The 20,460-nt window shown below is 47.0% G+C and overlaps 2 protein-coding genes and 1 non-coding gene across 4 annotated transcripts in view; 1 reads left to right on the plus strand and 2 right to left on the minus strand.

Annotated features, from left to right (window-relative positions):
* DNAJC17 (DnaJ heat shock protein family (Hsp40) member C17) overlaps nt 1-20,460 on the plus strand; it is a 42,409-nt gene that overhangs the window by 20,391 nt on the left and 1,558 nt on the right. Inside the window, exons 2-10 of one of the 2 annotated variants that reach the window (XM_019442534.2) lie at nt 10,834-10,903; nt 11,203-11,261; nt 11,498-11,585; nt 13,467-13,552; nt 13,779-13,875; nt 14,468-14,511; nt 14,967-15,044; nt 15,564-15,644; nt 16,157-16,267. In XM_019442534.2, the coding sequence (XP_019298079.1) occupies nt 10,834-10,903; nt 11,203-11,261; nt 11,498-11,585; nt 13,467-13,552; nt 13,779-13,875; nt 14,468-14,511; nt 14,967-15,044; nt 15,564-15,644; nt 16,157-16,267 (714 nt within the window). The remainder of the gene's footprint in view (nt 1-10,833; nt 10,904-11,202; nt 11,262-11,497; nt 11,586-13,466; nt 13,553-13,778; nt 13,876-14,467; nt 14,512-14,966; nt 15,045-15,563; nt 15,645-16,156; nt 16,268-20,460) is intronic. The other variant, XM_053889190.1, reaches the window with a different exon arrangement.
* LOC128773106 (U4 spliceosomal RNA) lies at nt 8,663-8,806 on the minus strand. The gene has a single exon (XR_008417394.1). It is a non-coding gene; the product is annotated as a U4 spliceosomal RNA (small nuclear RNA).
* On the minus strand, nt 17,218-20,246 carry CUNH15orf62 (chromosome unknown C15orf62 homolog). Its single transcript, XM_019442535.2, has one exon. It carries the CDS (start codon nt 19,392-19,394, stop codon nt 18,867-18,869), a length of 528 nt encoding a protein of 175 aa, XP_019298080.1. The 5' UTR covers nt 19,395-20,246; the 3' UTR covers nt 17,218-18,866.

Raw genomic sequence — 20,460 nt, forward strand, 5'->3', positions numbered from 1 at the left:
CTTGCTTTTGGATGGAATGTTCTACATATGTGTCTTAAGTTCCTCTGGTCTAATGTGCAGTTTAAGGCTAATATTTCCATATTGTTTTCTGTCTGGATGATCTATTTTGACCATTGATGAAAGTGGAGTATTAAAGTCCCCTACTATTATTATATCGTTGTCTATTTCTCCCTTTAGGTATATATATATATATATATATATATATATATATATATATATATATACACACACACACACACACACACACACTCCTATGTTGGGTATAGTATATTTACAAATATCATATCCTCTTGATGGATTGACTCCTTTAGCATTATATAAAGACCGTTGCCTCTTATTACAATCTTTATCTTAAAGTCTATTTTGTCATAAGTATAGCCACCTCAGCTTTTTTTTTGGCTATTTGTAGGGAATATCTTTTTCCATCCTTTTACTTCCAGTGTGTGTGTGTGTGTGTGTGTGTGTGTGTGTGTGTGTGTCCTTACCTCTGAAATGAGTCTCTTGCAGGTAGCATATAGATGGGTCTTGTTTTTTATCCATTCGGCCACTCTGTTTTTTGACTGGAGTGTTTAGACCTGTCTGGTTTTTTAAACGGTGTTTTTCTTGATTTGACAAGTAATACAGGCTCATTATAAAAAGTAAATATCAGCTATAATCTCTCTCATATATATATATTTTTAACATTTTATTTTTATTTTTTTGATGTTTATTTATTTATTTAGGGAGAGTGGGAGTGAGCAGGGGAGGTACAGAGAAAGGGAGAGAGAGAATCACAAGCAGGCTCCACACCACCAGTGCAGAGTCTGACATGCGGCTTGAACCCATGAACCGTGAGATCTTGACCTGAGCTGAGACCCAAGAGTCAGAAGCTTAACTGACTGAGGCACCCAGTAGCCCCTAACATTTTATTTTATTTTTGGGTTTTAGTTAGAGTATGCAGGTGAGCAAGGGAGAGGGGCAGAGGGGGAGAGAGAATCTCAAGCAGGCTCCATGCCCAGTGCAGAGCCCAACATGGGGCTCATTCCCAGCACTGTGGGATCATGACTTAAGCCAAAATCAAGAGTCGGATGCTCACCTGACTGAGCCACCAGGTGCCCCTTCAGGAATATTTTTATTTTTCTTTTTTCTTCAAAAAACTTTTCAATTTTTATTTATTTTTGAGAGAGAGAGACAGACAGAGCGTGAATGGGGGGAAGGGCAGAGAGAGAGGGAGACAGAATCCGAAACAGGCTCCAGGCTCTGAGCTGTCAGCACAGCTGACAGATGTCAGCACATCTGACCTGAAGTCAGATGCTCAACCAACTGAGCCACCCACGCACCCCAGGAATATTTTTATATTTTCATCTGCTGAGGGTGAGCTCCCCACTTGGCCTTTTCTGACATCAACCTCGTGAAGGTTTGAGGTGGTTTGTTACAGGTGGCAAGGGGAGAAGTCTAGACTTCCTCTATGGTCCTTGGTGGCAGAGGTGGGGTGGGGGCCACATTTTTCCTATGGTGTTTGGGCTGGAATAGAACAGTTACTCTCTGCAATAATAACTGCATGCTTTTTCATTGAATGGATTTTCAGTATCATAATTATCCCTCATTATGTCATAGTTTTCTCATGTGTAAAATGTGGCTTATAATAATTTCTACTTCATAGGGGTGTTTTAAGGGCTAAATAAGTTATTATATGTAAAGCACTTCAGACACAGCTTGCCATGCAGTAAGCATTATCATATAAGTGCCAGCTACTGCTGTTGTTGTTTTGGAATGTAAATAATTTCTGACTTTCTCTAATATAAATGCTATAAGTGAATACCACTTTTTATAAATATTGAATGAATTTCTAAATATTTCTGTAGACAGACTCTTAGTAGAGGGCTTGCTGGATCAAAAGGTCTGCACTTTTTATAGCCTCCTGATATACAGGGCCAGATTGCTTTCCAGAGTCATCAGGTCAATTTACATATTCACCACAAAGCCACCAACATTATTAAATGCCATCCTTTTTTTACTTGTTGTCAATTGATAGGACTTAAATTTTTGAATTTTGAAAAGGACTTAATCTTTGTGTGTGAGGATGAATATTTTTCATGTTATTAACTGTTTGTATTCTATGCATTATCTCTTCATGTTTTTTTCTCTATTGTGGTTTATTCTGGGTTTTTTTTCGTATGAGTTCTTTAGGTAGTAAGCATTGTGTTATCTGTCATATTTCATGCAAATACTTCCCTTAGTTTTCATTTCCGTATCAATTTTGTCTCTGATTTTTAACTGAGAGTCATTTAAATTTTTGTCATTGTAAATTTATTCATTCTGTGCATGCACGCATGTGTTTTCTTCCCTTGCTTTAATGCTTAGGAATTTCTTCCCAATCCCACAGGCAGATTAATAGTCTCATCATTTCCTTTCTTTTAGGTTCTTTTAGTTTTGTTTTTTGGTTTTTTTTTACTTAGTGTTTTGTTTTATTTAGTGCTTTGATCTATTTGGAGTTATTTTGGTGTATGGTTTGAGATGAAGATTTAACTTTTTCTTCACTCAGTATAATATGTCTTAATAATACTTTTTACTATATGTTGAATTTTTACATTTATTAGTGTTTGTTTCATGGCCAGTCTTATATGTTCCATTAATCTTGCTTTTGTGCTTTTTACGATATACTTCCATAGCTGTTAGAGAATGTCGAGGTTTAAATTCTTTGGGCTTGGAGATCCGCAAAACCTCCTCAGTCATTCATCCTTGATAGAGGTTCACTACCCTTGAACTCAGCAGACTCAACACATCTGGCTCTGCTCAGACACACAGTGGAGTTTTCCCTTCTACTCTCTGTTCTATGAATCACATAACTTTCTTATATTTTCAGTAACTGAGTAACTTTATCATTCTTCAACCTTTGTTTCTTGGCCCAGTGGGCATTTCTTTGCCTATATGTGTGTTCTCATTCCCCAACATTTCTTCATCCCAGGTCTGTGCATTAAAACCTGTTTGTATGAATTTATTCTTTTCCTACTCTTCTTTCATTACTTTTCTTTGGTTGAAGTTTTTTGTTTTTGTTTTTTTTCTTTTAAGATTTTATTTTTGAACAATCTACACCTAATGTGGGGCTTGAACCCACAACCTGGAGGTCAAGAGTTGCATATTCCACTGACTGAGCCAGCCAGGCACCCCTGGTTAAAGTTTTTTAAAACCCAAAATATCCTTTGACAAAAACAGTTATTTTTATTTCTGTGCTTTATTGCAACCATGTCTCTTTTTTCATGTCCTTTTCTGCTCTCAGGACCTTTACCTCATTAAAGCAATTTTTAAAAATTTTGTTTGTTTGTTTATTTTTAACATTTATTCATTTTTGAGAGACACAGTGTGAGCAGGGGAGGGGGCAAGAGAGAGGGAGACACAGAATCTGAAGCAGGCTCCAGGCTCTGAGCTGTCAGCACAGAGCCTAATGTGGAACTTGAACTCATGAAGCGTGAGATCATGACCTGAGCTGAAGTCGTACACTCAACCAACTGAGCCACCCAGGGCTAAATTTTGTTTTTCAGTAATCTCCACACCCAACGTGGGGCTCAAACTCACAACTCCAAGATCAAGAGTTGCATGCTTTACTGACTGAGCCAGGTGCCCCCACAGCAGAACCCTTATATTTCTCCTGTAAGCTGTCCTGAGGCTCTAAGAGAAGTCAAATTCTTTCACACCCGCTGTCTTGAATGTCCTTTCCAGCTCTCTGCTCACAGAACTACTCACCTTTCAGACCCAGCCCAGATATTGCCTTCTCTAAGAAGCTTGCAGAGCTAAAATTAGTCACTCCCTTCTCTGTGTTTCCATTTTTTTTTTCAGTTTTTTTTCTTTATTTTAGAGAGAGAGTGTGTGTGTGGGTGGGCGGAGAGGGGGAGAGGGAGAGGGAGAGGGAGAGGGAGAGAGAGAGAGAGAGAGAGAGAGAGAGAGAGAGAGAGAGAGAATCCCAAGTAGGCCCCATGCTCAGGGCAGAGCCCGATGCGGGGCTTGGTCCCATGACCCTGGGATCATGACCTGAGCTGAAATCAAGAGTCAGATGCTCAATCAACTGAGCCACCCAGGCACCCCTTTATAAAATTATTTTATTTTATTTTATTTCATCATGATAAATGTACTCTTTAATCCCCCTCCCCTATTTTCCCCATCCCCACCCCACCCCCCACCTCCCCTCTGGTAACCATCAGTTTGTTCTCTATAGTTAAGAGTTTGTTTCTTGTTTTGTCTTCCTCTTTTCCTTTGCTCATTTTTTTTCTTTGCTTGTTTGTTTTGTTTCTTAAATCCCATGTATGAATGAAATCATATGGTATTTGTCTTCTCTGACTGACTTATTTCACTCAGCATTATACTCACTAGCTCTATCCTTGTTGTTGCAAATGGCAAGATTTCATTCTTCTTTACAGCTGGAAAATATTCCATTATATATTATATATGACATCTTTATCCTTTCATCAGTTGATGGATACTTGAGTTGCTTCCATAGTTTGGCTAGTGTAGATAATGCTGCAATAAACATAGGCATGCATGTATCCCTTTGAATTAGTGTTTTTGCATTTTGGGGGTAAATACCCAGTAGTGGGATTCCTAGATTGTAGGGTTCTATTTTTAATTTTTTTGAAGACACTCCAATGGCTGCACCAATTTGCATTCCACCTTTTTATCCACATCCTCATCAACACTTGTTGTTTCTTGGGGTTTTGTTTATTTGTTTGTTTTTGTTTTGTTTTTTAAGTGCGTTCCATGCCCAACGTGGGGCTTGGACTCATGACCCCAAGATCAAGAGTTGCAGGCTCTACAGACTGAGCCAGCCAGGTGCTCCTGTTTTTTGTGTTTTTGAGTTTAGCCATTCTGACAGGTGTGAGGTGATAGCTCATTGTAGTTTTGATTTGAATTTCCCTGTTGGTGAGTGATGTTGAGTATCTTTTCATGTGTCTGTTGACCATCTGGATGTCTTCTTTGGAGAAATGTCTGTTTGTGTCTTCTGCCTTTTTCTTTTTTTTTTTTTTTTTTTTTTTAGTGTTTATTTTTGAGAGAGAGAGAGAGGCATAGCACAAGCAGGGGAGGGTCAGAGAGAGAGAGGGAGCCAGAATCTGAAGCAGGCTCCAGGCTCTGAGCTGTCAGCACAGAGCCTAACGGGGGGAGCGGGGGGGGGGGGGGGGGGGGGAGGTCTCAAACTCACAAACCTTGAGATCATGACCTGAGCCAAAGTTGGACACTCAACTGACTGAGCCACACAGGCACCCCATCTTCTGCCCATTTTTTAATTGGAATATTTGTTTGTTGAGTGTGGAGTTTTAGAAGCTCTTGATGTATTTTGGATACTAACCCTTTACTGGATATGTCATTTGCAAATATCTTCTCCCATTCAATAGTTTGCCTTTTAGTTTTATTGTTTCCTTCACTGTGTAGAAGCTTTTTATTTTGATGTAGTTGCCATAGTTTATTTTTGCTTTATTTCCATTGCCTCAAGAGACATATCTAGAAAAATGTTCCTATGGCCAGTGTCTGAGAAATTATTGCCTTCAAGGATTTTCTCTTCAAGGATTTTTATGATTTCAGGTCTCACATTTGGGTCTTTAATCCATTTTGAGTCATTTTTGGGTATAGTGAAAGAAAGTGGTCCAATTTCATTCTTTTACATGTGGCTATCCATTTGTTGAAGAGATTGTCTTTTTCCATTGCATATTCATTCCTCCTTTGTCAAAGATTAATTGACCATGTAATTGTGGATTTATTTCTGGGTTTCCATTCTCATGGACCACTTTTAACGGCATCACACACAATAACGTAGCTCATTGTTTTCACAGCCATCTTCCTTGCTAAATACTGTCCTTCCTCTTCCGTGTCCAAGAAATACCTGATTTTTCTCTATATCCCCAACTCCAGCTCAGCCTGTTTATTCCTAGATATTCTATCAGTGGACCCAGGAGGTGGGATAGATTCAATGCTGTACTGAAGGGCTCTCAGAGAGTTCTCCTCCTACCATTAGATATCCCTCCTTGGAAATGAATAACCAGCCTGATATAATGCTAATATCTAGCCAGTGCATGAGACTGTTAACTTTTTCCTATAGGATCTTAAAATATAGAATGGTCAGCCCCTTATGCCTTTAAAGGATGGTTTGGAAATTGAGGGCCAGGCCAGGCCTTGAGAGAGTGGGATGTCCAGGATACATCAGTTTGATTAAGGCAGTTGTGTTTAGTTGTAGATGTTAGGAATATGGAGCTGGAAGGGTGGGGGTAAGATGGGCTCCATGCAGATGAGGAGAGAGGTAACCTCCTAGTTATACTGGTCTAGTTATACTGTTATACTGTTATACTAGGTCTAGTTACTTCAAAAAAAAATCTGATGAGACTCTTGTTGATTTTTGTCAAAGGAACACATTCTGGAAAGAGAATTGATGAAGAAGCAAATTAATGTATTAGATTAATTTCCTGTTTTTACATAATTAATTTTTTGTTTGAACAATGTTTCCCTATTTAAGTAAAAAAATAAGTTTTGTTTTTTTGTTTGTTTATGTGTCCTGTTTTTTATGGTTTTGCAGTAGAATGCCCCACATGAAACATAACTGCAAATATTCAGCTGTGAAAAAAAGAATAGTGCTTAAGTACAAATGGAGACATGATTCATTTAAAATAAACACTTAGGGGCGCCTGGGTGGCTCAGTCGGTTAAGCGTCTGACTTCGGCTCAGGTCATGATCTCGCGGTCCGTGAGTTCAAGCCCCGCGTCGGGCTCTGTGCTGACAGCTCGGAGCCTGGAGCCTGTTTCGGATTCTGTGTCTCCCTCTCTCTCTCTCTGACCCTCCCCTGTTCATGCTGTCTCTCTCTGTCTCAAAAATAAATAAACGTTAAAAAAAAAAAAAATTAAAAAAATAAAATAAAATAAACACTTAAACACAATTCAGGTGTCACAAGCACGTGGACTATAAAGTCTGTTTGGTAAAAACCCCCAGTTTTCTGATGTAGAACATCCAAAATGAATTCTAAAACACAAAGCAGTACTTAATATCATTCCTTTATAATAAAATCCATAAAGCATTCTCTCAAAAAAAAAAAAAAATGAATATACTACCACCCAGGCTTCCCCATGCTCTTTTATCTTTCTTTCTTACTGATCCTTCTTGCCTCTCCCTTTTACTGTCTCTTCCAGATTTACAAAAATGAACATATAATAGTTTTAAAGAGCCCCACAATATAAAAGAACATCTTCGATAGAATGCCCAGACATTGGTAAGCCACACCCCTAATCCTGGTCCTGAAGAAGTGCATTCTGAGAGCAGGCAGCTTTCACACTGAGGTGACAGACATCCCTTCTCCCTGCCTCTGCCTTTCACCCATCTCAGACAGAGAGAGGAGGGGTAGAGAGACAGAGACCAAACCCAGAAGACTCATATTTGTTGGCATAATCAAGGAGGAAGCTTTAAAAGCCTACCCACCATCCAGTTAACATCGGAACTGTGAAGAGAGGGCAGGGGAGGTGGGGAAAGAACATTAGATTTTTGGCTTTCTCTTTATATATTTTTTTGTATTGTTTTACTTATTGAAGGAAAAACAACACATAGAGGACCCTAAAACATAAAGAATACATAATAAAGGCTTAGTTTTAAATAAAAAAGAAATGAGGCTGGGGCACAATAGAAGAGGCAAAAGAAAGGGAGAAAAGACTAATGATAAGGGACTGAAAGAGTAAAGATGATGTTTCAAATGTAAAACTGTATATAAAACGATCACCTCTTATTATTAATTTTTTAATAGTGGAAACAGCTAGATTTTGTTGTAATTTTAAAAAAAATTTTTAATGTTTATTTATTTTTGAGAGAGAGAAAGAGAGAGACAGAGTGTGAGCAGGGGAGGGGCAGAGAGAGAGGGAGACACAGAATCCAAAGCAGGCTCCAGGCTCTGAGCTGTGAGCACAGAGCCCTACGCGGGGCTCGAACTCATAAACCGAAAGATCATGACCTGAGCCCGTCAGATGCTTAACTAAGCCACCCAGGCGCCCCCGTTGTAAATTTTAATGGTGAAAGGCTCGATTGGGTTGTTGAGGCAAGCAGGTGGGCCAGGTGAGCACGGATGGACGATTAGGAAGGTGGGGATGTAGGGAGGCACATCTACACCCTCGCTGCTCCAGGTCTGTCCTGGGTGGGAGTGGATTCTGTTTGCTGGGCTGAACCAGGAGAGCCCTGCGAGAGCCTGATGGGCTTGGTCGCCCTGGCGGTGAAGGTGTAGTGCCGGCCCTAGCCCAGGAGATGGCAGCACATCCCAGAGGTCCTGGGCTAGGTGGCTGCCCGCCCTCCTTGGCCCTAGAGGTGGTAGTAGAGTGAGGCACCTGTCCACATGCCCTCCCTTGGTGGTGCTGGCTGCGTGCCTCTGAAGGTCCTTATTTAGCAACTTTGGGTAGAAGTATTTATGGATTCCTCTGAGAAGCCTAGAAAGCCAGTCTGCTTAGCTGCTTGCAGAAGTTCTGGGTCCAGAGGCTCCTCCTTGCAGGTTTGAATGGCAGGTAAGGTGTGCAGGCGCAAGTGAGCACAGGGCCTCAGGAAACAGAGGCTGATTCTGGGATTTGTGCTGTGTTTTCCTTGAAATAGCTGAGTGGGTAATATATGATAGAGAATCTTGGTAGCTGTGTTTATTTTTACTTACATTAGAAGTAATACTTTTTTTCTTTTTAATTCAGAGAGCTACAAGATAAAAACTAAAGATAGACCATAACCTCCCCACCAAAATAACCCCTGTTGACAATAAAAAGTTTCCAATTAGCAATAATTGTGCCTCGGATAAACCTCATTGGCTACGATACCGCCACTGCACAAAGCTGACAATTAAATGATAATAAAATAAGACCAGTTTAAGGTTTGAAAATTTGAACTACAGAAAAGTATGAGAAGTAAATGGGGGCACCTGGCAGGCTCTGTCGGAAGAGCATGGGACTCTTCATCTCGAAGTTGTGAGTTCAAGCCCCATGTTGGGCATAGAGATTACTTAAAAAAAAAAAAAAAAAAAAAAAGAGGTCGGGTCACCTGGGTGGCTTAGTTGGTTAAGCATCCTACTCTTGATTTCGGCTCGGGTCATGATCTTAGTTTGTGAGATTGAGCCCTGTGTCAGGCTCTATGCTGATTCTCTCTCTCCCTCAAAAATAAATAAATAACTTAAAAAAGAAAAAGAAGAAGTAAATGTTTCTTCCCCCTCCATCTTTAACCTCTCTCCAAAGGAAACCCCTGTTAGGTTTTATGTGATAAGAAACTTTTTTTCCTCATAAGTTTCAAAGGCTATGCACATGTCCAAATATCTCCATTTATAGTTCTTTCATCTGTTAAGTTTTAGAGTTTATTTATTTTGAGAGAGAGAGTGCACATGCATGTGAGTTGGGGAGAGGGTAGGGCAGAGTGAGGGGGAGAGAAAGAGAATCCAAAGCAGACTCCCCACTGTCAGTGCAGAGCCCAATGCAGTGTTTGAACCCATGAACCATGAGATCATGACTTGAGCAGAAATCAAGAGTTGGACACTTAACCAACTGAGCCACCCATGTACCCCATTATTTGTTTATTTTGAATACCAAAGTGATCATATTATATAGTGCTCTAAGTCTTGTTTTTTTCATACACTATACCTTGAAGATCTTTTTTTTTTTTTTCTTGAGATATATTGACATATAACATTGTCTTAGTTTCAGGGGTACAAAATAATGATTTGATATTTGTATATATTGCAAAACAATCACCACAAAAAATCTAGTTAACATCTGTCACCATACATAGTTACAGTTTTTCTTCTTGAGATGTGGACTTGAAGATCTTTCTAGTTGGCATGTATAGACTTCTGTCTATCATAATTTTTTAAATGGGTCTCCCTGTTGATGGAGGTTTTGGTTGGTTCCATTGGTTGCTAATATAAACATTGCTGCAGTGGACATCTTTGTATATTTGCTTTGGCATACTTGTATAAGTCCAAATTCCTAAGAGTGATCAAAGGGCAAATACATTTTATTTTTTTAAGTTTATTTATTTTTTATTCCTTTTTTTTTTTTTTAAGTTTATTTAGTTATTTTGAGAGAGACAGAAAGTGCGAGCAGGGGAGGGGCAGAGAGGGGCTGGGGAGAGAGAGAATCCCAAGCAGCCTCCACGCAGTTTGCACAGAACCTGATGTGGGGCTTGAACTCACAAACTGTGAAATCATGACCTGAGCCAAAGTCAGATGCTCAGTCACTCAACCAACTGAGCCACCCAGGCACCTCTATTTATTTTTTAAATGTTTATTTATTTTATGTGTGTGTGTGAGAGAGAGCACTCAAGCAGGGAAGGGGCAGAGAGAGAGGGAAACAGAATCTCAAGTAGGTTTTGCGCTGCCAGCATGGAACCCACTGCAAGGCTTGAACCCATGAACCATGACATCATGACCTGAGCAGAAACCAAGAGATGGAAGCTTAACTGACTGAGCCACCCAGGCACCCCATGGGCAAATACATTTTAAAACTTGATGGCTAAATTTTCTTTCAGAAAGGGCGCCCCAGTTTACATACCTACGAAGAGGGTGTGAGCGCCTATTTCCAGGTGGCTGTAGAGAAACCTGCCCCTGTCAGGAGCCCTTTTACATCCTGTGTGGTGAGACTGGTGCTCAGTAGAAAGTAGGCCCAGCTTCTCTGCTACAAGGCTGCAGCCGGCTCCCTCCATGGCCTTCGCCTCATCCAGTGCAAATCTCCTCGGGTGGAGGAGAAACAGTGTGGGGGCCAGCAGCCTTTCTTTTAGCCATGGGGAATACTCTCTGGATTTCTTCATTGCTTTGGTGAGATTTTCTTGCCCACCTGGGGTGAGAGAGTGAATAACCACGTCTTCTGACTCTTCCAGGTAAAGAAGGCATATAGGCAGAAGGCCCTCTCCTGCCACCCAGACAAAAATCCAGATAATCCCAGAGCAGGTGAGACTGTCCTACACGTGGGGAGGTGAGACCCGCTCACCTGGGCATGGCATCCTCCCGGTCTCCGCTCCCGAGTAACTGCTGTGGAGTGTGACGTGCACAGCCGCAGGCTTGCACTTTGCATGCAAGGGGAGGGAGTCTGGTCACTTGTCTGTACACTCACCCTTCCCGGTTGGTCCGTCATCTGTGGATGTCGGCCTTCCTGCCAGTGTGTGGCTTCTTTGAGGTGCTTTTTCGAGAGAGCATACCATATCAAGCCTGACTTCCTTTTTCTCCTCTTTTTTGACCCATATTTGTAGCTGAGCTCTTCCACCAGCTTTCTCAGGCCTTGGAGGTACTGACCGATGCTGCAGCCAGGGTAAGCTCATCCTCCTCTATTTGAACTGTCTCCCGTGGTTAGAGACCACTGTGGCACTTGAGCCTCAGTCCCCTATACTCCGCCATGCAGCATGGGCCCTGCCGCCCCAGCCTGGAGGTCTGGTCACCAGGCTGCCTCCCGACGGCTCCGGGGCTACATAGCAGGTCTGGGAAGTTGGCTATACTCTGTGCTTGTCCTTCAGCTGACTGCTCCTCGGTGTTCCTTTCTCCTGCCAGGCTGCATATGACAAGGTCAGGAAAGCCAAGAAGCAGGCAGCAGAGAGAACCCAGAAACTTGATGAGAGAAGAAAGAAAGTGAAGCTTGGTAGGTGACTTTGTGGTACTGGGTGGCCTGTGGTTTCCCTGGGCCATTTTCATGCAGCCCCCTCACTTTTCTTCCTGGAGCTGTACCTCAGAGCTTTTTGGCTCCAGCTCTAGGCAGAACCCTGCTGCCAGGGGTGGGTCCTGAAGGATACTCTTAGGAATGACAACAGTGACTAGATTTACTACTAGCTAGCATTGTGACCAATGCTTTACAGCCTCCTTTAATTATCTAAGGAAGTGGGTATTACTAAACCCATTTTTTTAATAGACAAAGAAGCTAAGGCACCAAAAGGATGAGAACTTGCTGGATCTGAGATTTAAACCCACGCAGTATGAGTAAAGTCTTGTTCTTATTCAGGATGCTGTCCTGGATCTTTTGATTCATCCCAGCCTCACTTCTGCACAGAGCTTTCACTCTGAGGAGTCCTCTCAGAAGGATCCAAATAGGTCCAGGCATTTTTTTTTTAATAGCTTTATTATGGTGTGTTTTGAATATCATACCATCATCATACCATCTACCCATTATTTTTTTTTTTTTTTTTTTTTTAGCATTTATTTATTTTTTGAGAGGCAGAGAGAGACAGTATGAGCAGGGAAAGGATAGAGAAAGAGGGAGACACAGAATCCGAAGCAGGCTCCAGGCTCCCAGCTGTCAGCACAGAGCCCCACACCGGGCTCGAACTCACGAGCAGTGAGATCATGACCTGAAGTGAAGTCAGACACCCAACCCACTGAGCCACCCAGGTGCCCCCCATCTACCCCTTTCAAGTGTGTAATTCAATGATTTTTAGGAAATGTACCAAATGGTGCAACTATGCCTGTAAATCAATTTTAGAACATTGTCATCACTGCAGGAAGATTGTTCCAGGCAGTCCTGGGGCACCTGGATGGCTCAGTCAGTTAAATGTCTGACTTTGGCCTCACGTCATGATCTCACAGTTTGTGAGTTCAACCCCCATGTTGGGCTCTGTGCTGACAGCTCAGAGCCTGGAGCCTGCTTTGGATTCTGTGTCTCCCACTCTCTCTCTCTGCCCCTCCCACACTTATGCTCTCTTTCTCTCTCTCAAAAATAAATAAACATCAAAAAAATTTTTTTAATTAAAAAAAAAATTGTTGTAGGCAGTCTTTACCTGATTTTTCTCCCCTTCTTCTTGCCTATTTGATATCCATACATTTAATATTCATATATACCATCTCAGTACATCCATCTTTTTATCACAAACAAACAAAAAACCCTGGAGATTCTAGGTAAGTATAGTACCCAAGAAAAAAGCAGTGAGTCCCAGGCCTGAGAGGAGGGTTTGTCACAGCAGCTAGCCTGGCATAGGGCCACAAGCAGGTTTCTCTTGGAAGGCAGGAAGGGCTCCAGGACATGGGTGATGTCCTCACACAGAATCTGCCATCCCTGTAGAACTGCCATAGTCTGGTCCAAAGTGAGGCTTGGTAAATGTGCACTAAGAAGGAGGTGTAGGAGGCAGTGGGGACTCGAGCTCTGTGGTGGAAAAAGCATCAACGCCAAGGTCGAGGTCAGGCTGTTGTGCCAAACCACAGGGACAGGCCAGCAGCTCCACCCTTGGCATCCCTGCCACATGGCCCTGGGCTGCTGACATAAGCACCCACCCACACCCTGTTCACTGATCAGAGAACCAGCTTGGTCAGCACGAGCTGCTGATTTAACTCTTCCAGACCCCGGCCACTCAGTTGGAACCTATACTTCTTCCACACTATGACTTTTGTCAATGAAGATTAACTTGAGAGCACACGGGCTTGGAGGGAGGGGGCAGAGGTACTATATGGTTTCGTTCTGTGTGAGACTTTGGGTGGCTGAGGCCATGTAGAACTGCTTAGACCAGACATTGGGTCACTCAACTCTTGTGCCTAGACCTGGAGGCCCGGGAACGGCAGGCCCAGGCCCACGGCAGTGAGGAGGAGGAGGAGAGCCGGAGCACCAGGACGCTAGAGCAGGAGGTGAGCCTCCGGGCATGCTGGCCTAAAGCCATTTGCAGGAGAAAGAGGAGGGTGAGCCTAGGTGGCTGTCCTGGCTGTCTTCTTCTGTGGATCTGGGTAATCTGTCCAACCCGCAGGTTGCTGAGCCCTAGCTTGCAGGTGGAGCCTCCCAGGGACCTTCACAAGGTGAGCCAAACTGGAATTGGATCTGCACAGAATTGTCACTCCCCCCAACCCCGCTCTGCAGATCGAACGCCTTCGAGAAGAGGGTTCCCGGCAGCTGGAGGAACAACAGAGGCTGATCCAGGAGCAGATACGCCAGGAACGGGAGCAGAGGTTGAGAGGTAGGCATCCATCACCCCCACCCGCCTCTCCTCTGAGGCAGCTCCAAATGCCCAGAGCGGCCACGCTGGCTGCTTGGTGGAGTTGCTGTGGAGGCTTCCAGCTGCTCAGAACCCTAGGGGCACCTGACTCAGACATACGCTACCTGTTCCTTCTTCCTACCACTTCTTTGGGGCCTACTTGTTTTTCACTCACCCTGAGATCTCCTGTCCTTGTTTATCTTAGTCCTAAGCAGGGCTGGCTCTACTGTGGAGGAGATCAGTAGGGGAAAGGCTCTGGATACTTTGTTTCAGTAGAACTGGGGGGTTTTACCTTTGCCTCATGCTTCTGCAAGGCATTGAGAACCCTTCGTTAGCAGAGTGCTAATCATGGCCTTTAGCAGGCAGCTGGGCGCACCACCCTGGAGGGGGCAGCTCCTCAGGATGGGGGTGGGATTGCCTCTCCCTTCCCCACCAGGCTCATCCCCAGGGCGGGCCAGCTATGCCTTTGGTCAGGAGTGCCCTTTCCCAAGCCCTTCAAACTCTGGGCTGTGTCTCCTTTAGAGAACTTTGTGTTCCCTCCTATTTACCTTGCTAATTTTCCCAAATTTTCTAGGAAAGGCAGAAAATCCAGAAGGCAGAGGAACCCCCAAGCTAAAGGTGAGCCCTGCGGGATCCACGGGCCACCTCATACCACCTCTTGTCAGCAAGAACAGATGTTTCCAGTGGCTCAGGGGGTTCTAGCAGGGACACTGGGTTTCTGGGAGCCAGCGCAACTACCCATTCCTTCCATCCTGTCACTACCTGGGGATCTGAATGGCCTCTCCGAACTTGCCACACAAGGCCGCTCTTAGCCCTGGCAGTTGCCAGGCAGCCCTTCTCAGAAGCCTTGGAAGGAGAGCATCTTATAGGTCTGGACGTGTGGCTGTGTGGGTGAGCAGGCCACCCTGCAGGTCCGTTTTCAAGAGGAACACATCTTTATGGGGGGCTCCCTAGATTACAAGTGTCTGGAAGACCATGAGGGTGTTGCTCAGACTGTAAAGCTCAGGTGTGGGGCTGGGACTGTTCAGGCCAAGGTCAGAGTTTAATGGTGATGCCCACTGCCATCCTTTCAGCTAAAATGGAAGTGCAAGAAGGAAGATGAGTCGAAAGGCAGCTACTCCAGAGATGTCCTCCTACAGCTTTTCCAGAAGGTCTGCCCTGCCGCCTTCCATCTTTCTCATCATCTCCATCTGTATCTCAGCCCAAACCCTGGATCTCCAGGCCAAAACTCCCTTAACATCTCTAGCAGTCTTTTTTTCTGTCTCACAGACCATGTAGCAGCCTAGAGGCTTTCCCCAGCCACCTGTGTTGCCATATGCCCTCCAGCCTGGTCTCACCTTCCCTACCTAGTTCTAGCCCTTGCCGTCTTGAGTGTGTGGGGAGAGATGAGGTGGGCAGGTTGCACAGAAGCCCCATCCACTTCTCCACCTTTGGTCCCTGAGGCTGCTTTGCAGCTCTGCCAGTCTGAGTTCTCAGCCCTTTGCTCAGGTTTCCTTTGGTATCCTTCTTCATCCTGGCAAAAATATCCTTTCTTTCCCATCTCTGATCCCTCTCTGAGAACTTAGCAACAAAGCATTATCCCCCAGCCAAAAATGCCCCAGCAGGCCTCAGGGCAACCCAGGCTTGTCTTGCTCCTTGCCATGCTTACCGAGCCCCCCTTGTCCTCACAGTACGGAGAGGTGCTCAACCTGGTGCTTTCCAGCAAGAAGGCTGGCACCGCTGTGGTGGAGTTTGCGACCGTCAAGGCTGCGGTGAGTGCCATGTGAGGCTTTGGGGGGCCACTGGCGGCCCTGCCATTCCAGAGTATGGACCCGGTACTGTGGGCCCTCTGAGCTTAGATGTCCATACTCCCAAGGGACCTCTGGGCCAGCTCAGAGCCAAGACTCCCTAGAGGCCCCCCTATTCCTGGGAGTAGAGGCACAGGGAGTGAAGGTAAGACAGGAGAATGCTCTGGGGATGAAGGGGAGCATACACCGACTTCATTTCCTGCTGCCTGGCTCCACACCCTCTACCTTCTGTCCTCCTGCGGAAGTGGGCACGCCTCCTGGCAGGCTTTGCCTCTTCCCCACTCCCCGGTTAGAAGGCTCATACCCCTGACTCACCCATGAGGAGGGTCAAAACCTCAGCACATCATTGTGTGAAGGTTGCTTGGTTTTGCCTGGAGGATGAGAGTGCTGGTGTGGGTTCTTTGTGTGGGTGTAGAGAGAGCCACTCTATAGCTGATTAGAGCCATGGTACCAGGACCAGGTGCTCTGTCTGACAGGAGCTGGCTGTCCAAAACGAAGTGGGCCTGATCGATAATCCCCTGAAGATTTCCTGGTTGGAGGGACAGCCCCAGGGCGCAGGGGGCCCCAGCCACCCAGGACTGTCACAGGTAAGGAACCAAACCTCCCCTAGCTGGGTCTGCTCAGGGTCTGAGGGACCTTTTCCCGTGTGGGTTCATCTCCGGGCCCTTTCCTCCCGAGGAGCGCAGTGAGATTGGCAGGTTTGCCAACCTAAGCAGGACTGTGGTTCTGTTCTGACTCTTTTCTGTCTCTGAGTGCCAGGGCCCCACCCCACACAGAATTCTTAGATTCTCTCCACGTCCCGGTCTCCTGCCAGGGCTCTCACCATCACCCAGAGGGGCTTTCCTGGCCCATGGGTTGCTTGGTTGTGGCGTGAAGCATTTGGCACTTAGATTACCAGCTACTGAAGGGAAGGAAGGGGCAAGCAAGGTGAGCAGCTGCTTCCTCCCCAGCTCCAGGTCTCCAGGTGTGTCTGTGGCTGCCGCACACAGGCGCCTGCCTACCGTCAAGAGGCAGTATCTCCTTAGAAATAACACTGGCTACCCTGCTGGCCCTGGGGGCGTGCCTCATGGTGAAGTGCAGATTTCAGCTGATGTGCACCTGGGGTCTGGCTTAGTCGTCCTCACAGCTCCATGAGGGCTTTTGTTCAGCACGAGGACACCCGGACACTGGCCCTGTTTACACCACCCCAGTTTGATGGGACAGAAAACTCTCAGGCCCACAGCTCTCCCATCTCTGAAATGGCCTTTGGGTCTATGCGGGAGCCGCAAGCTGCTGTGTGCACGGCCACTCTGGGGGTTGGGGCCCCCAGGGATTCTCGAAGGGCTTTGCTCTTATTGCCTCAGTCACGCCACCTCTGCTCTCCTATGTGCTCCTCACCTGGCTGTGAGGATGGGAAGCTCCCTAGGAGTGCGTCCCAGATCCTGGGCAGAGGAGGAAGATGAACTGGTGTGAGCCCAACGCGGAACCCTTCTGTAGAGACCTCATTCCCCACTGTTAAGTCCCAGCATTTCACAGCCCCAGATGACACTCTATAGGCCATGTTGTAAAGAACTTTATTCATATATCTTGCATCCGGAGGGGAGCCTTTCAACTCAGCGCATCCACACAGAGGAGGGGAGAGAGGGGCCACAGGTTTGGGTATGGAAGCAGTGTGCGTTGAAGCTTTCTCTCCCCCTCTGCCATGCTTGATAAGGCCTGGAGTGTCAAAACCACATGGCCCAGCCAATTTGGGCTCTGGTTTCAAGTCTTCTGGCCAGGCCACAGGGCAGGGCAGTAGCAGAGCCTATGGCTTTGACCGAGGGGGCTCAGCCCTGCACGGCAGTCCCCATCATCGGGGGGTTTGGGCAAGGCAGAGCTCCCCAATCCTGTGGACAGTTCTGGAGACCAGCTGAGCCTCTTTATGGTAACAGCTACGAGTTTCGTATCCATCCTCTGATCCAGTCCGGTGCTCCCAGGGCAAGAAGGAGGGAAATCTGCCATTCTTTCTGCTACATTTCCCAAGGGCTCCCATCACTAGTAATTCTGGGAACTCTCCGAGCACCCGTTTGCAAGCCGTGTCTGTGCCTTTGGCTGGCATTCCCTACAGACACCTTCCTCGGGCACCAGGGCATGCTCTGGGCAGCTCTGTTGGCAGTGTGTCTCTCGTGTCTCTTTTCTGGAAATGATTTGTGTGGCCTTTTTCCTGAGTCTACTCTGCACCTCTATATGCCTCACTCTTCCTACTCTGCCAGCCCTTCCCTCCCCCAGATGTTTCCCCCCGACCCCACCATGGCACTGGTGGCTCCGGGCCCTGGTCTGTGCCAGTGCTGTCCAACAGGACTTTCTCCAGTGATGTTTACATGCAACTGGCGCTGTCCAATGTGGTAGCCGTTAATCACATGTGGCTGCTGGATATTTGAAATGTGGCCAGTGTAACCAGGGAACTAAATTTTTTTTTTTTTTTAATTTTAACGTTTATTTATTTTTGAGACAGAGAGAGACAGAGCATGAACAGGGGAGGGGCAGAGAGAGAGGGAGACACAGAATCTGAAACAGGCTCCAGGCTCTGAGTGGTCAGCACAGAGCCCGATGTGGGGCTCGAACTCACAGACCGTGAGATCATGACCCGAGCCGAAGTCGGATGCTTAACCGACCGAGCCACCCAGGCGCCCCTAAATTTTTAATTTTACTTCATTTCAATCTGAACAACCACATGTCCTTAGTGGCTCTTCCCTCAGGTCTCCCCACTTTCCTCTTTGGCCTGGGTCAGACCACTTTTGCCTAGACCTGCCCTGTAACGTGTCTCTATAAACAGTGGCTTCAGAGGAGCTGCTGCAGGGCACCCATCTGATCTGCTCAGTGTGAGTCCTCCACTCCCTGACTCACCCCTGGTGCTCCCCTCCCCCTCTGCTGGCCTCTGCCTTGTCCCCGTGGTTACAGGCATGGCCTCCCTTCCCCAGCTTAGCCAGCTGCCTTCAGGGCTCCTGCCAGCAAGTACCCCCTCAAGACATTTCCTCCGGCTTGCCTCTGTCCCTCTGTCCCTCTGCTCCAGGATAACCTGGAAGACTGTTCAGGACCCGGAAGGAAGGCAGGATCCTGGATTTCTGTCCCTACCTTTTTCTTAATCTGCAACTGTATCCTCCTTCCCTGGGCCTCCAGGCTTCCAGCTCTTCCAGTTACCCCACCTCTGCCTTCCATGCACTCCATTCAGAAGCTAAGTTCATTGGGAAATTGCTCCCTCAGCATCTGTAGAACTTCCTCAAGAAGTGAAATCCCCAGGTCCACTTTGAAGGAGAAGAAGGGATCACTCAGGTCTGGGGCAGGTGTCTTCTGGAAGGGGGGAGTGTCCAAAAGGTCCTCTTCAGAGTAGTGGTGGAGGGTGCCCGCCAGGGAGAGCGCCGAGGGCAGGGTAGCCGTGTAGGCAGCAGTGTAGGCAGGTGGGGGCTCCAGGATGTTGGGGCAGCTGGAGCTCTCTCGGTACAGGCGAGGAGGCTTGGGTGGGGCCAGCAGGGTGGCCCGGGGCTGCTCGTCCCCCCACAGAGGCAGGCGCCGTCCATCTGGCCTCCCTCGAAGCTCCCGGATGACCTCTCGGTTGCTGTACTCCTCGTGATCCCCGCCAGCCGTGCTGGCCTGGCTGAGCACGCTACCCTGTCGCTGGAGTCGTCTCGGCCGCCCCAGGCTCAGCCGCTTGAAGAAGGAGGCGTTGCGGAAGGAGCCTTTCCGCCAGGTCTCCATGGCACCCAGGGGAGCCAGCAGACAAGCTCCGTACCTCAGCAGCCCAAGAGTTGCCAGGGAGCATTAGGTCCCCACTGGAGCAGTGAATGGCAAGAATCAGGGAGACAGCCCTAGTGGTCTAGAAGCATCTTGGATGGTGGGAAGGGGTCCTGGGAAGAGGGCACTTTTGTCCAGGAGAGCAGAGAAGCAGGAGTTTCCGGTGACAGGAGTTTCCCAGAGGGACAGGAGTGGCCTGGTTACTTGATAGGGTAATGGAAAAAAAAAAAAAAAAAACCCAAGAGGAAGAAGCAGCACTTACTGGAGCCGGAGTGAGGGCAGCGCCTGTGATGTCAGAGATGGATCTCTGTGGTGCGAGAGTGGCCTGTGCTGCTTCCCCAGCGCCTGGCTCCTGGTGGTCCTGAGTTCACCTTCCCTCCCTGGCCCCTGTGCCTGGCTCTAGGGCAGCACAGGGCCAGGCCTCTCCACGGCGGCTCCCGGGCTCTGATTAGTAGCTTGGCTGTTTGTGCCGGTGTGTGGCAGTGGGGAACGTGTTATTGTTTTCAGGTGACTCAGTCAGGTGGGAAGCTGGGTTTCATGCTCTTAGGTAATTGCGGCATCCGCATGCAGGGATTGGGCCAGCCGTGGCCAACACCCCAAGGCACAGGGAAGCTTAGGATTCCCCTGGGGACTTTTGGGGGGCAGCCCTGCTTTGTGTGTCACCACGTTGCCTCCTTTTGCCCCACAGCCCCAGTGCCCTGGGCCCTAGCTGGTGGGCCTGCTCCCCAGCTGCCCCTTCATGTGTCTGGGAGGGAGGAGCTCAGGGAGGGTGGGAGTTAATTGAAAGGCAGGCATGTGGAACAGTTGTTGGGGAAGGAAGAGTCTTCCTTCCTGACTCAGTCTTGCGGCCTGGTGACAGGCCCTCATTAGCCAAGCCTGTAGGTATGGGGGGGTGGGGGTGGGGCAGAGGGTGTGTTAACGGGAAGCAGCCCCATGTCTATAAAGGGCTGGCTCCTCCCAGGGCTGGGCTCAGGGCATGCCAGGGTGACTCTTAAGTTTTCTCAGCAGTGCAGCATTACCTTGGGGAGGG

Source organism: Panthera pardus, unplaced genomic scaffold, assembly GCF_024362965.1.
Source record: "Panthera pardus isolate Hobbes unplaced genomic scaffold, ASM2436296v1 HiC_scaffold_24, whole genome shotgun sequence".
NCBI classification, from domain to species: Eukaryota; Metazoa; Chordata; class Mammalia; order Carnivora; family Felidae; genus Panthera; species Panthera pardus.